The following is a 25,373-nucleotide window of genomic DNA, read 5'->3' on the forward strand; positions in this document are numbered from 1 at the left end:
AATCCTGTTCTCGCTTTGTAATGCTATCTAAACTGGTATTATTAGTGCTTTAGTGTTTTTTGTAATGCATATATTCTGCACTCTTAATAATGTGCTCTTAGAGGGCCACTGAACTGTGAGATTTGGCTTGTGGTTTGGTTTCTGGTCTGTAGAATAGTTGTCAATGAGTGACTTCTGCTGCAATGAGTGACTCAGTTTCCTTCCAGCTAAGTGATGTGAATGATACTGACTTGGCCTGAGAATGGCCAAGAAATAAAATTAATTTGGTTTGTATTTGAAATACCTAAATTCTTGAGCAAAGATAAGAAGTAAAGGTTAGAGGTAGAAGCAGAATTTATTCTGCTATCCAGTGACAGAAAGCTTTGTAGTACTCAAGGAATAAGGTTCTCTCCAAAGCTTTCCTATGTTAAGGAACTGGAAGAATAGTCAAGGCTCCTTAAGAAGCGAATTTACCTTTGTGGAATTAAAATCCAGGGGATTTAGATGTTTCCATATTAATGATAAGCTTTGATAATAACTTTTAAATTATTTGATGTATGAGACTATAATTCAGTATTTGGTTGAAAATTTTACTTCCGGTCTTGAAACTTTTCACAATATTTAGTGTGTGTGTGGGGTTCTGTGTGAGTCAAAATTGTATCTAACATAGGGCTAGACAAAATGGTAGAACTGACCTTCTTATTTATTTTCTAATGTCAGATAATGTCAGAAGAATTCTTATAAGTGATAGTGAAGTCTTTCAGAAGCTGTTTTGAGCAGCTTCTGAAGTTTGAAGTTCAGCATAGCATACACTACCAGCTACTGAGTTTCCTGAGCTAGGGAGCAACGAAAATTACTTTTTGGTATTCACGGCCTCTAACAAAACCCCATCTAATTGAAGTTATGCACAGTGGATCTTTTTCCCCTCCTAGTTCTTGTGTTTTTCTTGTATACTAGTGGGTGGAACAAATTTATCCATCAGATAAGGTTTTAAGCTAGTAACTTACTTCGTGATGATCAGGAATTTCTGATGTGGTTTGTGTCTGAAATACTCAATATCATATAAATCAAAATATACAAACTCATGCTATAGTGCTGCGTGCTACCTGGCTCTGAAATCACTGAAAACAAAAGAGATACGTTAATATGCATATTACTGTGGAATGAATGGTTGGCTTTTCCTGCTGGGCAGCTGTTGGAACTAATCAGATTGTGCCTAAGAGCATAATAATGAAAAACTTTAATAATGCTCAGCCCTTTTGGAGGCTCGGTCATTTCGGCTGCCGTACTCGCGTTCACTAATTTAGTCTAGGTTTTGCTGTTTTGTTACAAGACGTAATGCTGAATCTCAAACCAGATTTAATTTCATTTTACGATGGATTATTCCGCATACATTCACAGTAGGCCACCTCTTACAGTAACAGTAAACTTAATTGAGGGTGGAAGTAGAGTTTTGACTCTGTAGGTAGAATGCTTCACAAATTTAGCAGCTTGTTTTATACTGTCACTTCAGGTTTTTGAGATGGTGCTCTAAATTGTGAATCGGTGTAGCAAATGGAAGCTACTTTGGTGTAGTGATCAGTACTGCAGATTTCTATGAGCAAAATGACTCAGTCATTTCTTGGAGAGTACTTGTTTTGTATCTGTGAATTTGACATCTAATCACAGATGTAGTTGTTGATAGAATGTCCTAGGCATGTTTTAAGAATGGCAATGTGCCTGAAAAAATCTTCAATTCAGAATCAGCTGTTCATTTAACTCACTGATTTGTCAACATAACAAGTTGAATTATTGTTCATAGCTTAATCCCTTAACTAATATGCAAGATCCTAAGAGTACATTAAACACATCAAAAATTAACATTAAACCCATGAAAATAAAGAAATAGGACTTAAATGTAAAAATTAAGATTTTAGGCTAAGTCTTGTGTCTATGTTAAAAATTGTTTAGGGAATGTTTAAGTTAAATTGTTTGAGGTGTGTATAGTTTCTTTGCTGATGGTCAGCTTTGTAGCTGGTGGACATGAGTTAACATGTTTATACTGGATTTTTAGGTTGATTTCTTTGAATAGATTTGTTTTGGTAGATTCAGTTTTTTGTATCATGCCTTAAGAATATAAAGGCTAAGCTACTCATTGAATTATTGAGAGCATATTATCTCCAGAGGGTGCTTTCTTACAGCCATTTTCCTGGTTCCAACCTGTGTGTAGCTGAGAGATGCTGTCTTTGTTAGAAAGTGTCTCATAATAAGATTAATTCTGTGGGCCTTGCGGTGGTTCTTTAACCTGAGGTTGTTGTCATAGTGGAGTAGTTATGAAGAATCTAGGAAGAATTCTCGGTTCTTGTTTGGCACACTGAGACCTTGGTGGCTAAAATCATGTTGGTTGCCCAAAAGCTGTTGATATAGTAGGTCAAGAGCTGTTGATTTAGTAGGTCAAGAGAGGTTCTCCTCCCCCTCTACTCTGCCTTGGTGAGGCTGCATCTGGAATATTGTGTCCAATTCTGGGCCCCACAGTTCAGGAAGGAGAGGGAATTGCTTGAAAGAGTCCAGCGCAGGGCTACAAAGATGATTAAGGGAGTGGAACATCTCTCTTATGAGGAGAGGCTGAGGGAGCTGGGACTCTTTAGCTTGGAGAAGAGGAGACTGAGGGGTGACCTCATCAATGTTTACAAATATGTAAAGGGTGAGTGTCAGGATGATGGCGCTAGGTTTTTTTCAGTGATGTCCAGTGATAGGACAAGGGGCAATGGGTCTAAACTGGAGCATAGGAGGTTCCATGTGAACATCAGGAAAAATTTCTTTACTGTGAGAGTGACAGATCACTGGAACAGGTTGCCCAGGGGGGTTGTGGAGTCTCCTACGTTGGAGATATTCAAGGCCCTCCTGGACAAGTTCCTGTGTGGTGTACTCTAGGTTACCCTGCTTTTGCAGGAGGGTTGGACTAGATCTTTTGAGGTCCCTTCCGACCCTTAGGTTTCTGTGATTCTGTGATATTTTTAACTAAGTACAAGGCCATAGGTCCAATTTCTTTGTGTATATTATAAAGTCTTACTGTACCACAAACAGCATGCGTACTATTATTTGGAAACATCTGGTTTAGGACAGTGGTTGAATTAATCTCGGAAGACCTTTGAGTGGATGCAGAGCTGGGAAAGCTTGCTTTTGCCTGTAGTTTGGATTACACAAATGGTTGAAGTAATTTTCACCCAGTAACCACCTTTGCCTAACTTGCTTTTTCTGGAATAGTACAGTTTTGTGAGGTCAGTCATATTGCTAAGTAATACTTCAGCTATTCTGTTTATTCTGGTGTTAGCTTGCCTGTGAGCATACACCCTATCATCCACTTGGCTGTTGAGATTAACTGTTCTATGCAGTTTTTGTGAGAGACATTCTTTCAGCCTCAGAGGATAGGTAGTTCATAATTTATTGGAGGATATATGTTTCTTGGTGGGATTTACCTAGATTGTTGCAACAGGAGATGGATATTATATTTACCTCCTGAAGTTGGTGTTCTTCATGCTTAAGTATTGGCTTCCTTTGTTCTATGGTTCTCTTTTTTCTTTTACTTTTTTTTTGTTCTTGGAGAATAAAATCCCTGCCTGTTAGCCAGAATTTATAGTCAATACTCAGAATTGCTACTAGAGAATATAAACAGTGGGCAGAAACTGAGCAGAAAAGCTGGAATGGAATGAGGGGTGTTTGGTGTTTCCCCTGTAAACATGCCATTTTAATATGTGTAATTTGATTTACTTTGTTGCAAATCAGTTGTATCAATTTCAGCACTGACTGTAAATCTGAGAAATAGCACACACGCATTCAACTAGAGTAAAATTGGAATTTTGTTCATCTTTTTAGAAAGGAATATATTCTTGAGTATAACTACTTATAAACCTATGTGTCAATTACACTTTTAAGATTTTTGTTCCCAAACAACTCATAGGGAGCCTGGTTTTGAAATAGAACTTGTCAACTAGAAATTCATGACAGTTTATGTGCTAGAACTTTGAATACACACAGGTAGCATGAGGGTTTTTTCCAAATGGCCTTTTTGTTGAGGTACTGCCTTAGAGTACCTCTTTTTATCTTGCTTTTGTTCTGATGATTCAGATAAATAGGAGTCGGTAACACTGGAGGAAGAAGAAAAGTTGTCTTCCTGATAAATCCAGCACCAGAAAACACATTTTTGGCTTATCCACTATATTCTGTGATCATTGTGGTGAAAAGACTTTCATTTGATGAGTTTTAGAATTTGGTCTCCCTGGAACTGTTTTTAGTGCTTGCTGTCATACTGTATGTCTTCTCAGCAACCGTCCCTGATTTATTACTTTGAAATTGCAGTATTATTTATTATCTTCCAGTGTGTAGTGAAGTGGCATCTTGCACTTACATACATCACATACTTTTACAGTTTAGTATGGTAGTTCTACTTTTTTTTTCTCTCGCAATAATATAAAAAGGATCTGTTTTTATTATTTGGAGAAGCATAGCTTCATTTCTTTCAGAAGCAAAAAATGATGCTGTGGTAGTTAAATGTCCCACACAAACTTTGTGTCCTACAAAACCCTGCAAAGAGTGGAGGCCTTTAGCAAGGCTTGCTGTCATGTTCATTTCAGCGCTTTTGGCAACAGGCCTATGATTCCTAAAGCTGGTTTGTGAAAGCTGGGAGTGTCTACTCAAAATGAAAGAAGTGAACTCTTACAGTAGGTTTTTTTCTCATTCTGTTTTATTTTTATTTTTCCCACATGAATTGTGAATTTTCTGCATGAAAGCTGTGTATTAATGTCAAAATTCATAAAGCAGTGATACACACACATTAAAGTATGGTCTCTGCATGTGAAAATGTGCTTGTGATGTAAATCCAGAGAACATGCTGTCTTACTCATTTATTGTCCTTTTGTTTCTGGATGCTAGGATCCCTGAAGAGAAGCACGTGTGTGTGTGTGTGTGTGTGTGTGTGTGTGTGTGTGTGTGAGAGAGAGATACTCTTGCCACTCAGATGAAAGTTCTGTCAACGTTTTTTTCCTGAAGGTGTAAACATAAAGGGAACATACAGTTGTCTTACTCCCAGCTGAACTTAAAGGGCCTCAGATCAAATGAGGTGATCTTCCTAAGTAACTTATTGGAAAGACTACAGCCCTGAAAGTTAGCATATGGATTTGTCTTAATGAAGATGCCATGTATTTGAAGAAATCGGGCACCTTAGATGTGTGTGTGTATAAGAGGGAATAAGATAATAACAATATCTTATTTTAATGAGCAATGGTTTGCAAATATTTGTACTCCTCTTTAACAAAGGACAGAGGTTTTCAGTGTGTTTACTTTTTTGTTTGTTTCTCCTTTTTTCCCAAGCCAAATCCATATGTATCTGTCACCCTCATTTTCCACAGAAATGACTTAAAGCTGAGGATACTGGATGGTCTCTCATGTAGGGTAAAGGAATTTTCAGAAACATCTATACCCTTGTATATGAATTCTGTTCTTGTTATGCAAGTCACTGTCAGTTTTGATCTTCTTCTGCCTGAAAGTATGGATCTGGTTATAGAGTAGGTAGTTAATAGGAGGGCATTAGAGGTTCACACTGCTGTAACACCTCGTCAGCATTCATCTGAGGACTTGAAAATGTTCATTTAGGAGCCCAGGATACTTTGTTTGGCAGTTGAAGCAAAATGAGGTTGTGATTTAGGAGCTGTTCTGAACAGAAATACAGAACTGTTAGCTGTTACTCTGAAAGCACAGTGATGCATTAGAGAATTACATTACTGAAACACGGACTCATTTCTCTCTTCTTAGAGATACTTGATTCCGTTATGTTGATGTTCTCAACTAAGAAATGAGCGAATATGTGATTGTCACACATATATAATGCAAATATCAAAATTCATTAGTTGAACATATTGTTGCCTAATATAAATCCTCTTTTTTTAATGGAATGTCTATAGTGTGACTACAGAGGGAAGGTACTGAAGGACAAGTCAGGTATCTGGAGCTTTATCTAGCTGTGGAAAGATGACAGTTCATGTTTCAGCAAAGTTTGAATGTATTTAATATCTTAATCTGAACACCTTCAGGTGTGGTAAAAATATAGTTTCCTGTTCATGAGGTTGTTTGAGTATTTCTGAGCAGGTATAATAGGGGCGATTAAGAGGGGAAGTTACTTCCGTAATTGCTATACCTGCAGCTATTGACCTTTCTTGTTTTGGAAAGGGTGTCTGTAAATGAAACAGTACTTGTTTTAAGTGTAAATTTCTAAAGTTTACTTTCTCAAGTTTACTTTAAAACATGATTAGTAATTCAGAAGTGTCTGGCTTTTTCAAACAAGCTACAAGCCTTGGACAACTGATAACATGTCCCTGTACTTCAGTTTCCCATCTTTAGATAGTGGCACCGCTATTTATATAGCAGGAGTATTGTCAAGATAAATTCCTTAAAATTTTGTGGTGCAGCTGCATATTTTGCTCAAATATATAATTGCATGTCTGTGATACACGGCAGGAGATTATTCAAGTGACAGCCCAGTTCCTGCTGCCACTTTTTTGCAAGCAATTATCTTGATAATTTTTATATCGTATTAGTGCAGTAATGTGGGTACACCATTACTCCTATCATTAGATACGTGAAAGGAATTTTTATTAGAAGAAAAGTTCTGGGTGGTGGAGTTTTTGTTTTGAATCATAATCCATCATTCAAGAGAGAAGATAGGTTCCATAAAAAAACCCCAAAGTTGAAACAGCACTTCACAGACCAAAGATGTGATATAGGAAGAGAGTTACTCTTAAAACCTGGCGCAGTTTTGAAAATGTTAAGCGTGTGTATTGCTACTTTCCAGCTCTTCGTGTTCTCTTCCTTGTAAAGCTTGTAGATTACTAATATTAATACCATTTAGATATGGAGTTTCAGCCTTGCTTTAAGTGTAGCCTGGACAAATTAGGACAGCAAAATAGTAGATATATTACAAATGTAATAGTTACTGTCTCCAGTTGTTTTTCCTTAATGGAGATGAACATGCTCTAAAAAATAACTCTGAGAATTGGGTGCCAAGATTTAATGCAAAAATAGTCTGTCTTAGATGTATATTTTTTTCCTGTCTTAGAAAGTGAAGTTGACAAGGTCTAAAATATGACAAGATTGAGAAGAGCTCTTTCCAGAAAGGAACAAATCATGCAAAAGGATTAAGGAGGCTCAAGAAATTGTTAAACTGTTTCAGTCTTTTTGTAGTAACTTTAAATTTGTATTTCCAAGGAGGTAATTTTGTGTTTAGGTATAACTCCTACCCATTTTTACCTTTTTCAGAAAATCAGTATTAAATGCACTGGTTGTCTGCTGCTTCATTCCATATTATACTTTCTAGTGATCCTTGCCAGCATGAAATGGTTCATTATTCATGAAATGGTTTATTATTATCCTTATGTTCTATTGATCCCTTCTACAGCATTTTGCTTTCTGTCTGTTTCATAGGATGAATAAGGTTTTGCATGTGGTTGTATATATGGAGAGAAAATCTTTGGCAGTGTTTTACATGTAGAGAAGCTCTACATGTAGCTCTATTAGGAGCTGAAATCATGCTACTATGCACTTTGCTGATATAACAATGCAGATAAGGAGCGGTTCCATATGTCTTCGCAAAAACAGGCAAAGAAACAATGGCTGGAACCTATCATGTAGTTTTGCAGGATACCTGCAAAGATTTTCCATGTTGCTACATCAGAAATACATACCTGTTAGCAAACAGGCAGCATTTTCTGGATTTTCTGAAAAGATTTTAGGGTTCTTTGGACACAAGATTGCTTTTCGGCCAATTTTTTCATTATTAATTACTTTAATGAATTACTAAACTACTTTCTAATAGGAAGCTGATATTTTTTTTTCTGCTTTTTTTCTTTTTATCTCTTTTTAGCATTCTATTTTATTTCCCAATATTCTTATTTGGTTAGCTGGAATTTAGTTACTCTAAATCTGTTTATTCTAGATTTCAGGCAGAATAAGATTTTTGGAAATCATGAAACTTGTTTTAAGAGGGTTGTTGATGTTCACACTTATTACTTACAGCTTGTTGCAGTGCTCATTAGAATGAGTTAAAGTGAGTTACTATAGAACATTAGTAAATTGTTTTTCAGATGTGTGTTGTCTAGCCCTTGACTTTTAAGATTCAGTTGAACTGAAGACATACATCCTGTACTGTGTTTGGCATGAAGTTGTAGATACACAACAGTGAGCTGTCTTAGCTCCTGTGTCTGTCTTGAAAGGTTCATAATGCTCTTCTTGAATCAAGATTGAGCACACCGTAGATCTACTTTGTCAGTTAACAATGTATAGTTATTACATATGATCACATAATTTATAATGTAGAAAGTAATAATCACTGATCGACTGTCTAATTTCAGAGTGCTTTGTATCACAAGCAGTCATTTTTATATGGTTATTTAGCACAATATTTTTCCTTTCCCTGCTTCTTTGAGAAATTACTACTTTCTGTCAAGTTACTGGTGGGCAAGTGGACTATTATGAGCATTAACTAGAAGCTGTGTTTTTTTCCCCTGTTCTTCTTGACAATCTCCAGGTAGTCAATACCCCACGGGTAGTATGAAGTACTGTAATACTGCAATATGTATATCTAGAGAAGAGTTATGTATAGACTTTAGGTGCACTTTGTCACATGCAGTCCTGTCCATAGTACTAGAAGCTCTTGTAGTTTATCACATTAAGTGTCCGTGTGTCATTGATTATGTATTTATTAATCTACCTAAATGTTTCCTTTTTTTAAAAAAACTCTTTATTTTTTTATTTACATGACAGCCCAAAACAGCTCCGAAAAGGACTTTTGGATCCATTACAAATGATCAGGTAAATACACAGTAGGGAGTGTTCAACATGAAAACCAGTTTTATTAATTCTGAAACTGCTTTGGCCATGAGTCCACTGAAAAGTATGTTACAAAAATTGAGTAGGGTAATGCAGTTGCATATTTCCCTGATGAAGAATCTTGTCATCAGGATTAGAGCCTCGTAAAGCAAATCCTGGCTCTGAGATGGGCATAATCTTATTTTGCCTCAAATAGGTAGGTTATTTTGCCTAAGCTGTCTTTTATAAATTAAAACCACTCAGCCTTTTTTATTTCTCACTCCCATCCTTCTATTGTTGTGGAGATAATATAGCAGATTATTTGTACTAGTCAGTCATTTTAATGGCAAAAGGTACTATATAAATGTTAATTATTTATTAATGATTTTCCTGTGTACTCATATCCTTTCTAGTGTGAACTAAACCTTCAGCTCACTATGATAATGTAGTGACTGAGGTACAGTTCAGCCCAAATAACAGTGCTACCCTATTGGAAATTTCACTGAGGTTTTAACAATCATAAAGCCATTTACTTCAACATCAGGAATTTAATCCCGAAGGTTTTACTTCATGCTTCTCTCAGAAATTTTACTTTTTAATTTATTTGCTCATGAGGAAAACTATTAGATATTTATAGTCTTAAAAATACGTTTCTAGAAGGTTTCATTATTTTTTGGAGTATTTAGAGTGGGGGAATTCTTCATTCTTAGAAAATGTCTTTGTTAAAATGCAGCATAATGTCACACCAACCTTATCCCTTAAGCAACATGAAATAGACTTGCTTTAAGTAGGCAAAAGTATAATTTTGTGTAAATTTTTTCTTTTTTTGTGGTTTAAAAAGATGTATAAACCTGTAATGAATAGCAAGAAATACTCTTGAATAATATTTTAGCATAGGAAATTACTCAACTGTTAATTATTAACGTGGAAGGGGTCTTTGCTGCCTTTTCTGTTTCTCTAGGAGTTTACTGCTAGTGATGGGGAACTAAAGCTCTGTTATTTTCTATCAAAATTGTATGCCATAATGAAAAACATCTTTCTCATAGTTGACAGAGAAAAGCAGAAAGGGTATGCCTATGTATAGCTGCATGCATTCAAAGTCTATAAGAAATGTTTGTTGTAGTTGTGGGATCTAATGACTGAATAATCAGTGCCCATCTGTCAACTTGTGTACAAATAAAGAACTGAAAGATAGGTGACAGGTTCCCCCCCCCCCCCAGCTTCTGTTGCTTTTTTCCTGCAAATCTATGTTAAAGCATAGAATATAGAATTTGTCATTTCTCAGTAATTCCGGGATATATTGCAATTAACTGCTAGCCAGATTGAAGAGGAAACTCTGCCTTTATGGAGAGATCAGCAGAGAATTACTATTCTAAAATTTAACCTAATTGCTGCAAAATATACATCTTGATTTAGAAACAATTTGCAAGGCTTATATTTTCATATGACTTCTGGTAAAGAAGCCAAAGCTGTATTTGTTTTATTGTTTCAAAGTGTGCTCCAGTTTGCTTTAGAGTGTCCCTAGTTGCAACTTAATGTCACAAATACTGTGCAAGTGGCACAGTAATTTTTGAAATGCGGATGGATAGTCCTTTTCCATGAAATAAATGATTACTTAGGTAGGGTCAAATTCTGGCTTTGAGAAAACAAATCAATGAAAGAGTGCAGCCTTACGCCAAAGTAGACCTATGAATGCATTCCCCTTAATGATGGCTAGAAGGGTACAGTGAATACAAATCTTTTTTTGCAAGTAATGAGAAATAAAGAGCCTTGCACACTGGGAATGCTTTCTTTCACTTTGGTCTGAAGTGTCTTAAACCACTTTTGAACATGCATAGTTACATAAGTGAAGGTGAAAGACAAACACAATAAACAGAACCAGGCTGGATGCTATTGTTCATTATTACAGCTATGGCAGATAAAACCAAAATCCTAATTAGTCATCTTTATTGATGCCTTCTTTTTCTGTTCATCCTATACATTCAGCTTTAGTGGCCTGCATTCTAGCTCTGCCCTTGTGGAAGGGAAGATATAGCTGGAAGACTGCCTTTAAATCCCTTCTTCCTTTGAAGGGTGAGAGATATGAGAAGAGACAATAATTGTGATATTCTTAAGCCCTGCTTGTCTGAAGAGACAGCAGAAGAGGGAATCTACTTCTAGATTCCAATCTGTATTTTAGCAGACTACTTCTATTAACGCTGTTTTTTGAAAGAAGCTGTTTGTGCAATATATGTAGCATTTCTTCCAGGGGTCTTAGGTGTTCAGCAAACCCCATGAAAAAGATTGATCTCGTAGTTCTGTGATATTTTTTGAAATTAGAATAGATTGTTTTTTTCTTCCTGGGATTGTATTTTTCACTACAAATGCAAAATACATAATGATGAAGAAACGAATAGCTTTGATGATGTTTTAGAGTGTATTCGTAATCAACTTAGGACTTAGTTTTACCTTTACCATCTAACACCTGAATTAGGTAGTAAGCCTCTTTTCAGTGATGGTGGTGGTTTCTTATGCTAATAGTTTCAAATGATGTTCAGCATTGCTCGCAAACAGAATCTCTTTTTCTTGTTTTCCTTGAAATTGAATATTGGTTTAAGTCCTCCACTGTGTGCATGCCATCTTGCTTTGCATGTGGCTGAACTCTGGCTTCATTCCTCCTTTCTGTACTCACTCATACAATGGAGGAACCATCTGTCCAGGTATTTAATAGCTTTTCTGTAGAAATAGAGAAACTGATTAAAAAAAACCCAAAACACACCACCACGTCCTCCATCTCTCCCCCCCTTCCCCACCTTTTCCTAAAGTGTCTGTTTCATCCGTGTTTGCTCTGAAGCTTTCTTAAGGCCCTGAAGCTTAAAGTAAAACCATATATTGCAAAATAAAGGTAAATATAAATGTATATTCCTGTATACAATATATATAAAAATATATATTCAGTGAAAATTTCAGAACACTGAGATATTTCTCTATTCTTCATATACCGTCATGCTAAAGTGTGTCCTTTCTGTGTCTTGTAGGGTCAAAACGTGTTTGGTCTTGATATAACTGAGACACCTGAAGGAGATAAGTGGCCTCAACTGATTGTCCAACAGATCCTGGATAGGGAACAGAAGGATACCTATGTGATGAAAATTAAAGTTGAAGATGGTGGAAGCCCTCCAAGATCTAGCACTGCCATCCTCCAAGTCACAGTGACTGATGTGAATGATAATCGCCCAGTCTTCAAAGAGAATGACATTGAAGTCAGTGTCCCAGAAAACGCTCCAGTGGGCACCTCTGTTTCTCAGCTCCATGCCACTGATGCAGACCTGGGCTCAAATGCACAAATTCACTTCTATTTCAGCAATCAGATCTCCAGTTTGGCCAAAAGGCTGTTTGCCATAGATAACACCACTGGTCTCATCACTATAAGGGAACCACTAGATAGGGAGGAATCTCCTGTACACAAATTGACTATTTTGGCAAGTGATGGCAGTTCAACTCCATCAAGAGCAACAGTGACTGTTAATGTTACAGATATTAATGACAATGTCCCATCAATAGACACGAGATACATCATCAATCCAGTGAACGGGACAGTGCTTTTGTCTGAAAAGGCTCCCCTTAATACGAAAATTGCATTGATAACAGTAATGGACAAGGATGCTGATCTGAATGGAAAAGTTACTTGTTTTACAGATCATGATGTTCCTTTTAGGCTAAAGCCCGTGTTTGATAATCAGTTTCTTCTGGAGACAGCTACGTTTCTAGATTATGAAGCCACACGGGAATATGCCATTAAAATAGTGGCTTCAGATTCAGGGAAACCTCCCTTAAATCAGTCTGCAATGCTCCTCATCAAAATAAAAGATGAGAATGACAATGCCCCAGTTTTTACACAGCCTATCATAGGTCTTTCCATCCCTGAAAACAATGCTCCTGGTACTCAGCTAACCAAGATAAGCGCTACAGATGCTGACAGTGGGCGCAATGCTGAGATCAGCTATATCCTGGGTTCTGATGCACCCCCTATTTTCAACCTTGACCGCCGTACAGGTATTCTGACAGCAGTGAGAAAGCTGGATAGAGAAAAGCAAGACAGGTACTCCTTCACTGTGCTGGCTAAGGATAATGGGATACCACCCTTGCAGACCAATGCTACTGTGACAGTGTCTGTCCTGGACCAGAATGATAACAGCCCTGCTTTCACACACAATGAATACAATTTCTATGTACCAGAAAATTTACCCATGTATGGCACAGTGGGGCTTATCACAGTTACAGATGCTGACTCAGGAGAGAATGCTGCTGTTACTCTCTCTATATTAAATGGTAGAGATAATTTCATTATAGATCCACTTACTGGTGTAATAAGACCTAATATTACCTTTGATAGGGAACAGCAGGGGTCATATACTTTCCAGGTGAAAGCTGTGGATGGAGGAAGAGTGCAGCGTTCCTCAACTGCCAAAGTGACCATCAATGTTGTTGATGTAAATGACAACAGGCCTGTTTTTGTTATCCCTTCATCTAACTATTCATATGAGTTGGTTCCAACATCAGCCAGTCCAGGGTCTGTAGTTACTAAAGTCTTTGCAGTTGATAATGACACAGGAATGAATGCAGAGCTCCGCTATAGCATTATAGGTGGGAACTCACGGGGCTTGTTCACAATTGACCAATTAACAGGCAATATAACTTTGAAAGAGAAGGTAATTACATCAGATCATGGCTTGCACAGACTAGTGATAAAAGTCAATGACCTAGGACAGCCCGAGTCTCTTTACACTATAGCTCTTGTGCATTTATTTGTTAACGAGACAGTCACCAACAGTTCCTACGTACAAGAGCTAGTGCGCAGGAACATGGAAACTCCAGTTGGCCAGAATGTTGGGGATGGGGAAATAACCCCACAAACCAATGATTATGTCAAGATCATCATTGCTATTATTGCAGGCACTATGACAGTTATTCTGGTAATTTTTGTTACTGCTTTAGTACGGTGCCGCCAGACACCTCGGCACAAGGTTGTCCAAAAAAACAAGCAGAGTGGTGAATGGGTTTCCCCAAACCAAGAGAATAGGCAGATCAAGAAAAAGAAGAAGAAGAAGAAGCGCTCTCCAAAAAGTCTCCTTCTCAACTTTGTGACTATTGAAGAATCTAAGCCTGACGATCCTGGCCATGAGCACATAAATGGCACTTTAGACATTCCTGTAGAGCTAGAAGAACAGACTATGGGAAAGTATAACTGGGCCACCACACCAACCACATTTAAGCCTGATAGCCCAGATTTAGCAAAGCACTACAAGTCTGCTTCTCCGCAGCCCACCTTTCAAATTAAACCTGAGACTCCTGTACCCCCCAAGAAGCACCATGTCATTCAGGAACTGCCTCTAGATAACACCTTTGTGGTGGGCTGTGACTCACTTTCCAAGTGCTCATCAAGCAGCTCGGACCCTTACAGTGTTTCTGAATGCAGCTGTCAAGGAGGCTTCAAGACCCCAGGACCCATACACACCAGACAGGTAATGGAGGTTTTAAGGTGTTCTCTTTCTCCTTCCCTTCTTACTTTGCCATTCCTATAACTCTAGATCTAAGCACTGCAAAATAACCTTTTCTGCAAGGATTAGAAGTCTGAAAGTGCATATTAGATCGAGGCACTGAAGAGTAAACAATTTAAGATTCATCAGTGTTAAGAGAGAAAATTAAATGTTTGTTGGCTGTAGGGACACTGATCAGAGAATTATGCCATCGGTGGGTATTACTAACTGCAGATGGCAGCATGGCACTGCTTGCGTCACTGCAGTAACTCGTGCAGCCCTGCAAGGCACAGAGGGGTTATGGTGCTGTCCTCAGTAGTATTTTGTACTCAAGAACTGAGGTAATCTAGGCCAGGTGGAAAGCAATAAAGCCTTACAGGATCTGATAAGTGGTTCTTAATATTAATGGAGTCTGGAATTGCAGCCTTCATTTGGGCATAGCTTTACTTCAAGGTCTCTCAAAAGCAGGCAAGAATTTTCCTCTGAGAATTTCAGTTCCATTTTCAGACTAGAAGCATACTGGACTATTTAAATCTGGTGGAGTAACACAGTCAGCAGGCAAAGTTAGGGGAAAATGAGAAGCATCAGTATAATTGATCTGACTTCTATGCTGCTCTGCCTGATAAACCAGATAGTAGCTTCTCAGAAATCCAGTACATCCAGCAAAGGAAATGTCTAAAGAATCCTCATCTTAAAAATAAATTGAGAACCAAAGTACATTTTAGTCTTCTAGACACTACAGAAAGGCTTTAAGTCATTGGAAATGGAATTTAATGACTGTCCTTATTCTGGACAATATTATTAATAATAAAGCTTTGCTGTTCATGTTTCCTTCTTTCTTCACATACCACAAAGTTTTCAGTGAAATAGTTTTCTAGTTAAGCTTTAATTGGTCAAGGAATTAATCATGAAAGAAAAATGTCAGGAGATTTAATATATTATTGATAATATATTTTAATACTATTGCCTGGGAGCAAATCCTCAGCATGACTGAGCCGGTCAGACTTTTTGCTTTAGCTAGGTTTTGATTCTTTTTTCTGTGGGCTTTGTTTTATTACCATAATGAAAAAATGTGATAATAGTGTAGTAAGTGATAACAACATGTGCCTCAAAAAAGCTGCTCATTCAAAGTAGCCATCATATCTTTGAAAATTGCAGGTTGGGTTGTTTTGTCTGTTTTCCTTACCAACCCAAATCTGGGCTATATTCTATATCACTGTGCTTTAGAAAACTTCCATCTTTTTCTGAGGTGCATTAACAGAAAAACTGAAGGGGAGGGGTGAGAGAATTTCTTATTTCTAAGATATGGCAGCACTGAAAAATGAAGCTTTTTGAGATTTGAGTATTTTCTATTAAAGGTATTTGAAGGTGTTAATTTAAATTACACATTACAAAAGCTTCTTGCCAATTTGTTCATATGTTTGAACTCTCATAACTCTGAGGAGGCTAGTGCTACAGCAATGCTCCTCAGCATTTCTGTAGGTCTCATCTAAGTGATTTTTCAATTGAGTTCTGGTACAGTTCCTCTGAGCCAGAATGGTTCTTCCATTGTCTGCTCAAATACACTGTCAAGCAGTAATGCTGCAAACAAAGCAAGCTCGTAAGTCTCTAGGTTATCACTAACATAGTTCCTCCATCCAAAGGGGCTTTTAAAGTAGAATGGAAGCAATTCTCTTCTGCAGAAGTTGGTTGGGGAAAAGAGCATTTCCTTTTATTTGTACCTTAAAGGTCAATGATGGGGGCTTCCTATCTGGAAGAGCAGAATAGAGTTGTGTTTTTCTTTCTTTAAGTGCTCATTGCCTGATACTAGCTTATCTTCACATAGCTGTACCTGAAATTATATTAATGTGATGCACTGAATATATCAAAAAGAGATTAATGTTACTATGATTCTATGATCCTATTGATTTTGTTATATCTATAGCCTATCCTTCTTTTACATGTATTTTTCTGTATGAAAGTGATCACACTGTTGGAGAAAGTATAACTGCTCGCTGTCAAGGGCTTTTTACACAAATTTGAAAACAACATCAACCTGTGAACACATGAATTCGACTTCTTATCCTTATTAAATAAAAGTAGTTTTGTTAATGAATTTATTTACATAAATTGGGCAAGAAAAGCTATTAGATTTAAATCCTTTGTGTTGGACCATGATCGCAAAGGCAGAATTATATTTCATAAGTAAAACCAAGTACAGTGTTTCTTAAACCTCAATGGATCTTATAAGTCAGTCTTCCTTCTAACCTGGTTTTGTATGTGGTAGTCTCTACAGTTTTCTCAGGTGGGGCTGTAAAAGGTGACTCAGGGTGAGTTGTCACTGTTAGCCTGTAAAGAAACAAAGCAAACAAAAATGAACTTCTGCCACAGTGGTTCAGCTGTTGTGCTGTCCCACTGCCCTCCAGCCTCACAGACTAACAGGGTGTTTGTGCTTAATGATGCATTTGTGTTGTGCGGGCTCTGAATTACCAGGAAACTGAAGGCCAGGCTGGAGAATTGGAAGATAGGGAGGGCAGCTGACAAGGGAGGTGTGCTAGTTTGATCAATAAAAGTAACATGTCTAATGTGAGTAAAAATATTTTACTTTACCACTAAGAATTACTGTAATGCCTCCCTTTTACAAAACAGAAGCTTTCTGAAGGAGGCTAAAAAAGATTACATTCACTGTGAAGATGACTTTTCTGTTTCTACTGCATGCTGCTCTTAAGAGGTGACACATCTTAACTGTTCTTAGTTTTATCCATGCAAGGCTTTCTACTCAGATATTTGAAGTAGTATTGAGTTAGAGCTAAAAATATATGTTTTCTTTTGAAGCTCTAAATTTTGTGTATGTCCGAATGGTATCGATTCAGGTCTTTAAAGAAAGGAAATTATGTCTTTGCTTTACTGCAAAATTTGTCTAAGTGATCTATAAAATGACAGAAAGTCAGTACAGCAGTTGTACTCAAAAAGCGTGCAAGACAAGATGGAAAGGTTTTTATACTAAAACCCCCAAAATATCTCTTTAGTGGTCATGTGGGAAAATAAATACAGCAGTACAACAGCTGAAATTTTAATGGAGAAGGAATCGGAGACTCCTGAAGCAGCTGGGGACACATTGAATCATGAACTACAGGAAGCTGAAGAGGAAAAATTCTGGTCCTTATGTAATGATCCCTATGTCCCCTATGTATGTGAGAAGGAGGAAAAAGGAGAGAGATATTAATACTATTCTGAAATAGTAGTGATAGCAGAGCTGCAGAATAGCATGCTTTCTTTTGGGATATAGTAGAGATAATTCTTTGAATGGGCTTCTTATTCATAAGAAAAATTTTCAAACTTGTGTATTTGAAGCTTGTAAATGAAATTCCCTTTCAGTGCCATAAGATTTTAATTGTATTGGTAGTTGTGGGCCTGGTAGAAAAGCATACAGCACCTTTAAACTTTATCTGTCTGCAAGCTTTGGGAAAGCTCCATTGCTTTTGACATTTACCTCAGTGAGGGCAGACTATATGAATTATTCCATACTGACACAAATCTTCTAATTCTTGTTGCATTTGCATTGGAATGATGAACAGAAAGGAGAGGTTTTTCCAGTCTAGTTTTTCTGTAATTTATAACACAATTTTTAAATATATATTCTTTGCTGAAGTACTTGAAACAGTGTTCAGACAATTGAAATACCTGTCTAGGGATCAGCCTGTCAATTCAAACCATGTATAGTATGATGTGTGGCAGTTTGGTTCAAAGAAGCTCCTGCCGCAGATGTTCATTAGAACTTCCCATGCGTTTTCTGCCGCCTTCTCCCTTTCATTTCATTAATGCTATTTCAGACATTCATTTCAGAGCAGTATGATGCATATTATAGGAACAGTTGAAATCTGAAAATAAATGCCCAGTCACTCAGGAAGAGACTTGTGACCTTTTGTGTTGTCATTTACAACTTAAGAGCAAGTTTTATTCTGACTTTGTGTTATTGAAGAAGTGTGAGTGTTCATGAAGGCAGCACCTCTTCGGCTGATAGACCTGGGAAGTACAATCGTGATATGAATCTGCTGTTACATGCTTCTTGGTGGTTCTCCATGCTTCACAGGGAACTCTGTCTGTATGCTAATTTAGCTTCACTGCTAGCACACTATACCAAGTTTGGGAAGTTGTTGAGGGGGTGAAGAAGCGTGCACACTGGTTTTATTCACTAATGCAAATCTTCATCAGTTAATTTTAGTTGCCAGGATTCTATCATTTGAGAACATACCCATACTTATGAACAGAAATCTCAGATGACACAGTGATTGCTGCTGCACTTGTTAGAAACTGGTTGGAGAGGGACATTATATTCTGTAGAAATCTGAATGGGAAGTAGACTTCATTTAAAATACATTATATTTTGGTCCCCTACAGTCACAATTCTGATTCTGTTAGTTACTGCTTAGACCTGCTTACAGTCATGGTATATTTCATTTTCTGATTTGAAATGTAGTGAAGAGTCATTATAGCTTCCCACTCACTATGAGAACAGTGTGCTTAGGATGTGAATTGAGAGAATATTACACTGTTCCTGAACCTAATAGCTCTAAAAACTCACCTGTTATTTAAATCTATAGCTGCAGGATTTATTGTTTCATTTAATAACATGAGACTAGTGAGTTTAACCTAGTATAGTGTTCATCAGTCGTCAGTGCTGCTGCTTCTGGTATGTAACAGAGCTTAGAAATAACACTGGTAACTTTGCATTGGCAGATACAATTATACTCAAAGAACAGTATCTTCTAAATATCAGTTAAATAGCTGTTGGTATAAGCCATTTCAAAATTGATAACTATGATTCTAAATAGTTTTATTTTCTCTTAATATTCTGGTAGCTCTGATACGCTGCCATGTGTACACATTTCAGGAAAAAAAACTGACTTTCCCATCTGGAGAATTTCTAACTCAAGGATAAGTGAAAGTGCAGCATGGAGGTTACTGAGCAGCTACTGAATTGTGCAGTATTACTGAGATAAAGCTGGTCAAAAAATGCTTTTCCTCTGTGGAATACTTTGAAGAAAAACTTCAGAATTGTTCTTTTAACATGTCTTTCACTGGAAAAGCGTGGACATATGTCTAGAATGGGCCCCCCTTGCCTCATAGTAGAAGACAAAAACAGCGCAAACGGGATGTAAAGAAAAATGTTTTGTATGAGGAAAAAAGTGAAGTACTTTGAATAGGACACTCAAGTAAAAACTAATTCAGAGAAATCAAAGGCTTCCCCTCTGCCCCTGGCCCCCAGTAAGAGCTTGCTGACTGAGTTTATGCTGAAGTTGGAAGATGAAGTTCCAGCATTCATAACTGGGTGATTTTTTGTGTAAGCTAGAATAAAACACAACTCTCTCTTCAATAGCAGATGCTTTAGAGTAGTAGCAGCATAGATTTTCTTAAACATTAAGTGCATTTTGCCTTCATTTTTCAGTGGGATAACTGAAAAGTTTACTCTTATCCTCATGATCCAACTTTGTGGGTTTTTCTTAAATGACCTAGAGCTATAAACCATTGCCAGCAATACTGCCTGGTTTAGATAGAGCCTAATTTTTGCATTTCTTTCTTTTCCTGTTTTCTGCCAGCATGTATTGCACTCAATAATCTGCAGTTGATAGCAATTTCCTGACCAGGGAGTGGCTAGCATCTTGGTGATGATGGTATTGATGGTGTTTTCCTTTCTGTGAAATAATAGATTTGAATGGATTAATTTATGTGATTTATTTTTTTTTAATGACTCTAACTCTGTTGATGATAAATAGAGATCAAGGATGCAAAATACCTCTTCAAATCAAAATATTTTATGCTCTTAGGATCAATGCTCTTGAATGAAGTCTGCTAAACCTCTGTAAAACATGTTCTAGGTGGTATGGGAGTCTTTGAATAGCCATAATCTTGCAACACCACTTGGGGTTTGAAGCTGACAAAGCAAAAAAAAGCCATACCTAGTTTCTTTTTCAGCATTTTTGCTATGGGTATATAGATGTGTGCAGGTCTTTGCTTGTGTATAGAAACCTAAAACCACAACACACATCAAAAAAGGTTGGTTAGAACCGCAGTAGCTCCGTACTTCTCAAATCCATGCAGTGATTGACAGGGTAGAAATTTGGAGACAAACTTTACAATATGTGGGGAAAATTATGCAGGAAAGGGCTTTTCTCATGCTGTTTCTCTGTTTGCCAGCTCTGAACGCCATCGCATCTGATGTTATATACTGAAGTCGTACGTGTACACAATGATGTTAAGCCAGCAAACATGAAAACAAGGAAATAGCACGAGAAAGCCCTTTGTCCTGTCTCTGATTGCCGAAGAAATTTATCGTCTGATCTCCAGAGGGGTTTGGAAGTGACGATGAACTGTTCAAGCTGCCCTACTGAAAGGTATCCAGGGCAAGAATTTTTTAAAAAGCAAAGACAGAGATTTTAGTACGTTGTGCTATAGTGTTCTATAATGTAGTTTTGCTAAGAAAAAAGTAATGTGACCCATCCTTCTGCACAATTGGTGATTATGGTAAATCTATTTTGCTTGTAATCATCCTCTTGTCCCAGTTTTCTTTTTTCTTTATTTATTTTAGTTGAAACAATTAGGAATTTTGTTTCTATAAGTATATTAAAGGGAGCAATAAATTTTATTCATACATTAAAAAGAGAATGTAAAGTTCTTTATACTCCCTGCATTTAAAATAAAACCAAACAAATTGTTGTCACTTATAGCACCATTATCCATGTTAAGAATTAAGTGTTATTTATATCTATACCATAATATTTTTAATGATGATATTGCTGCTATGGATCATAAATAGAATTGATCAAATCACTGCTTTCTCATTTTACAGGCACAGTAATAGTAGTAAAAAATGAGTACTTCCTGCTTTCTTATCCGCAACATTTTGTAATAAATAAATGATCACCTTTTAAATAACTGGAAAGTATTCACTTAACTTTTAAAAATAAAATCCAATTTGCTTGCTGAAGTCTGGCTAATGTCTGTGTAAAACTGCCATACGTTTAACCTTTTGAAGTACTTTTATTTAAAACAACAAAGTCCTGAGTCCAGTGACTTGGCTTTCAGTGTGATAAAACAGGAAATAGCATACGTCATTTTTTCACTGTTAGCCAGCACATGGGGGAGAAAATGGCCTAACATTGGTTACCCCCTTCCCCCCCCCCCCCCCAATTTTTTCTCTATGTAGTTAACTTTTTAAAAATTCAAATTTTCTACGTGATAATTTGTTATTTAGCACGGCTCATAAAAGAAAAATAAAATCTGAGTCTTGTAGCTTTGTTTGCAGGTCGGTTGCAGGTTCTTGTATATTGCCTCACATTTTAGGGAGTAATGCTGAATATGTATCATCTATTATATTAGAATTTCATATGCAATGCGAAATCTCTTAGGAAGCAAAGGAGTATAAAGAACCCTGTTTTCTGCACTTATATGAAGACATGTAACATTAGTTTGCTAGAATAAAATGAAATACAGACACTGCTTTTAACTGGGATGTATACAGTATATATAATTTCTTTTAAAGAAAAAGTTATTAATGATTCATGAATTAGACTACAACATGGAATTCTTACACATTACTATATGTTTGATGTAAAGATATTTATAGGCTTGTACTTAATAATCACGTTGCCTCAGTTCTTGGACTGCAGAATGTCTACCATGACTGTTGCCTATAGTTTGCTCCACATTTGCTATCTGGCTCTTTTAAAAATGTGTATTTGGCTATTTGATCTGTAAAATAAATCCTATTAATAATGAAGTACGTATTGTAATTCAGCATATTGTATTGCATAATTATAGCTGTGACTGTTACAGAAGATTTTTCATTTCTGATAATGAAATAATTTTCTTTGGAGGAAGTTTATGTATCTGTAAGACAGTTTTGCTATTCCTATTTATCATACCCTTGCAGCATTTATGTTTCAAACTAAAAACCCAACGCTTTCAGTTATTAGACATACAGTAATGATATTTATTGACTCAATGCCACAATTCAGCCAAGTTGCTTTGGCTTGAAAGTTCATTCATAACATAGCAAGAATTTATCCAAGAAGTTTTTACTGTAGCAAAGATTGGTCCTACCTATTGCTGTGGAAGTTGTTAGCTTAAGTGGGCGATGGGAAGCATTCAGAGGTAATGGTTAAGTATAATAACCCCTTAGCCTAGAAGAGTTGTTTGTCGGGACGATTGCAGGATTTCACAGACCTTCAGTTTCTCTTTTTTTTCTATGGTATTTGAACCTTTGGATTTCTGTTTTTATGATAATTTGTTTGGATTTCCTCGGTGAGAGACTCATATACATAAAATTAATGTTTGAATAAGAAAAGCACCAAACAGTTTCAATGCTTATATTGTATTTTACTCTTTTTTCCTTTCTATTTTTTTTTGGCTCAAAGGATACTGAGTTGAGATACTGAACTAGGTTAATCTAATCTAGCCTTAAGCATGTAACTTAGTCATCTCAAGTGGACATCCATTTGCCCTCAGTTTTTACTCTGGTATTGAAAAGGTATAATTATACTATAGAAGGTTATTCTGGTGTTAGGACAGCATGCCCTCTAGAAGTGCCTACATTCTTACACTGAGTATGAAGAGAACGTTTTATAAATATCTTTTAATTTAAATGTGCCAGTTATGTGCTTGCAGAGCAAAATATTTTCTGTGAGATTCCTGCTTGTTTTGTTTTTAAGCAAGCTGAAGGTCTGCAGTTTTCCTAGTATTTCACTGGTCAAATCATTCTAGTCTGTCAATCAATGATTCCAACAGAATTTGAAAGTTTTTAAAAAAAGGTACATGCATGAGATAAAAGGTACATCAAGCAGTTTATTGGTCCAAATTGATAATCTCTTTTAGTTCTTTCCTGAGTTAGCACAGCCAAATACAATAACCCTCCAAATGCACTGAGGGAAAGGCCAGTGACCACTTAAGTGGTATAGTTTCATGTTTTTCCTCTGTTTGGGTTGTTTGTTTTTTTTCTTTGCATGTAAGTATCACTTTAAAAAAAGTAATTGTTTCATAGCCTGGCATAAGTCTTATTCAGAGAGCTCATTTCTTTCTGATGGTTAAATGCGTTCATGAAAGCATCATGAAAGCTTAATGCATAGTGACCAAATATGTATGTGTGCTGAATGTAAATTTTTACACTTTTCAATGATGTGAAGGCGAAAGGGAGACCAGTCAAAAACATTCCATATTCAATTTTGGGTTTTTTAAATGAATATTAAGATCCTGAGTCTAAGTACATGTGTCAAAACCAACTCTGTTTCTTAAATGTTTTCACCTACAGAAGTCCTGTTCTCTGCATACAAGTCGAGTAAATTAAGAGCAGAAGTCACTGAGTTGACCACATGGTGCTTTTGAAATTGACAACTCATGATATTTTCTTTAGAATATTAGTTGTATTTTCTGAGTTTTTTTTTTTTCTTAATTGTACTTTAGACTGCAGTTATTATTGCTCACTATCATCTCAGTAAACTTCTGAAGAGATTCTTCCCTATATCCAGTGCACGTTGCCAGCCTTGTCTAGACAGGTCTGTGTCTCCCAGTCAAGTTCTAGCACCTGGTTTTGGTTAGTTACAGTGCTATGTGTGGCTCAGCAAAAAGAATAGTTCTTTATTTATTGCCACTTTTAGAGAGTAAATTAATCACATCACTGCTTTTAACCCTACAGTGCCAGCGGCCAAAGACGACTCAGGTTTGCTCTTCTGCATCCTGTGTTGTACTTGTCAATGCCTGGATTTCATATGGATGTGAGTCTACCAAAGCTCAATGCCACTTGATCTCGGATGTGCCCTGATATCAAGTGAGTCACTCCAAGGGAAAGCAGTGGCACACTATCTGCAGTTTGTATGAAAGCTGCCTATCATATCAGAAAATATATTGGACTTTGGAAGCTTTAAATCCTTCTGAATAGGAGTGAAGGACAGCTGAAGGGCAGTAGGTGCTGTCAGGAACAGAGCTGGTTTGTGATGTAAATAGAATTATTTTTTTAACATAAACAGTAATGCTGCGGGGTTTTTTGTTACACATTATCAGTGAATTCCCATTTTACCATAAAACACAGATTTATGGTAATTCCTGGTCTTAAGTATTATTTGTAAAATCTTTTTAACAAATATTTTTAATATATATATTTTCCTTTCTTATTGAATTATGGAGCACTGTTCCTTTTATGTCATTTCTAAAATAAATTTTGTTTAAAGATTATATTTGTATACCTTCTGGAGAAGCACTGTTTTTAAACACACTTCTAATCTGTTTGCTTAATGCATGCACAGTATCAAAGCTATATGTATACTGATATTCTTTACATTGATCAGGAGCTATGATTATTAACATAACTTCACCACACAAATACTGTAAAGCTTGCCAATAATCTATCTACAGAAGTGTGATGCTTATGAAACCTCATGCTGCTTACCAGTACATTTCTTTTGTTTAGGTTTTCTTCAAAGAAATCTGGTCTAAGCAGGAATTTCAGGAGTTGCACTTATAACAATGTTTACGTGTCTGTGTGAATGTTTCTACAGTGTTTAGTGCTAAAAGAGAGCAAGATAGTGCTTATAAATATGTGTATCTTGTGTGTGTATGTATGTATTTTGTGTGCATGTGTATATAAAGAAAGAGCATGAGGGTATATATAGATATTTATCACAGCAAAGTTTATAGGCAGTATGTATTACATAGGCACATACCTACAGTTATATTCTATCTTAGTACCCAATATATCTGCTAAGAAAGATAGCCAAACACTAAGGTTTTCACTTGACCACGTTAATTAGAGATTTGGAAAGGTCTGTCTTCCCTTCCGAGAATGTACGCTGTTCTCACTGTACTAGTAAGTGACTTGATAACCTGGAGGTTAGGATGCAGTATAAGTACAATTTTGAACTACAGTTCTTTTTCTTTCACTGTTTCAGTTTTACTCATTCTTACATTGTCTTCCACTTTACTAAAATACTTTTTTTTTTTTCTGTTACATGGAGTTGTTCTCTTAAATCTTGCCACTGAAAATGTCACGAAAACGACATTTCTCTC

General features: G+C 36.6%; 1 protein-coding gene across 5 annotated transcripts in view; it reads left to right on the top strand.

Moving 5' to 3' along the window:
- The window catches only part of PCDH11X (protocadherin 11 X-linked), a 490,198-nt gene that overhangs the window by 62,471 nt on the left and 402,354 nt on the right, over positions 1 to 25,373 (top strand). For 3 of the 5 annotated variants that reach the window (XM_057425083.1, XM_057425086.1, XM_057425084.1), the window contains exons 3-4: positions 8,773 to 8,820; positions 11,835 to 14,321. In XM_057425083.1, the coding sequence (XP_057281066.1) occupies positions 8,773 to 8,820; positions 11,835 to 14,321 (2,535 nt within the window). Of the gene's footprint in view, positions 1 to 8,772; positions 8,821 to 11,834; positions 14,322 to 20,513; positions 21,481 to 25,373 lie in introns of those variants that run through there. The other 2 variants (XM_057425088.1, XM_057425087.1) reach the window with 2 other exon arrangements.

This window comes from Pezoporus wallicus, unplaced genomic scaffold (genome assembly GCF_028554395.1).
Source record: "Pezoporus wallicus isolate ANWC-B61680 ecotype Strahan unplaced genomic scaffold, APGP_CSIRO_Pwel_v1 scaffold_6445, whole genome shotgun sequence".
Classification (NCBI taxonomy): Eukaryota; Metazoa; Chordata; class Aves; order Psittaciformes; family Psittacidae; genus Pezoporus; species Pezoporus wallicus.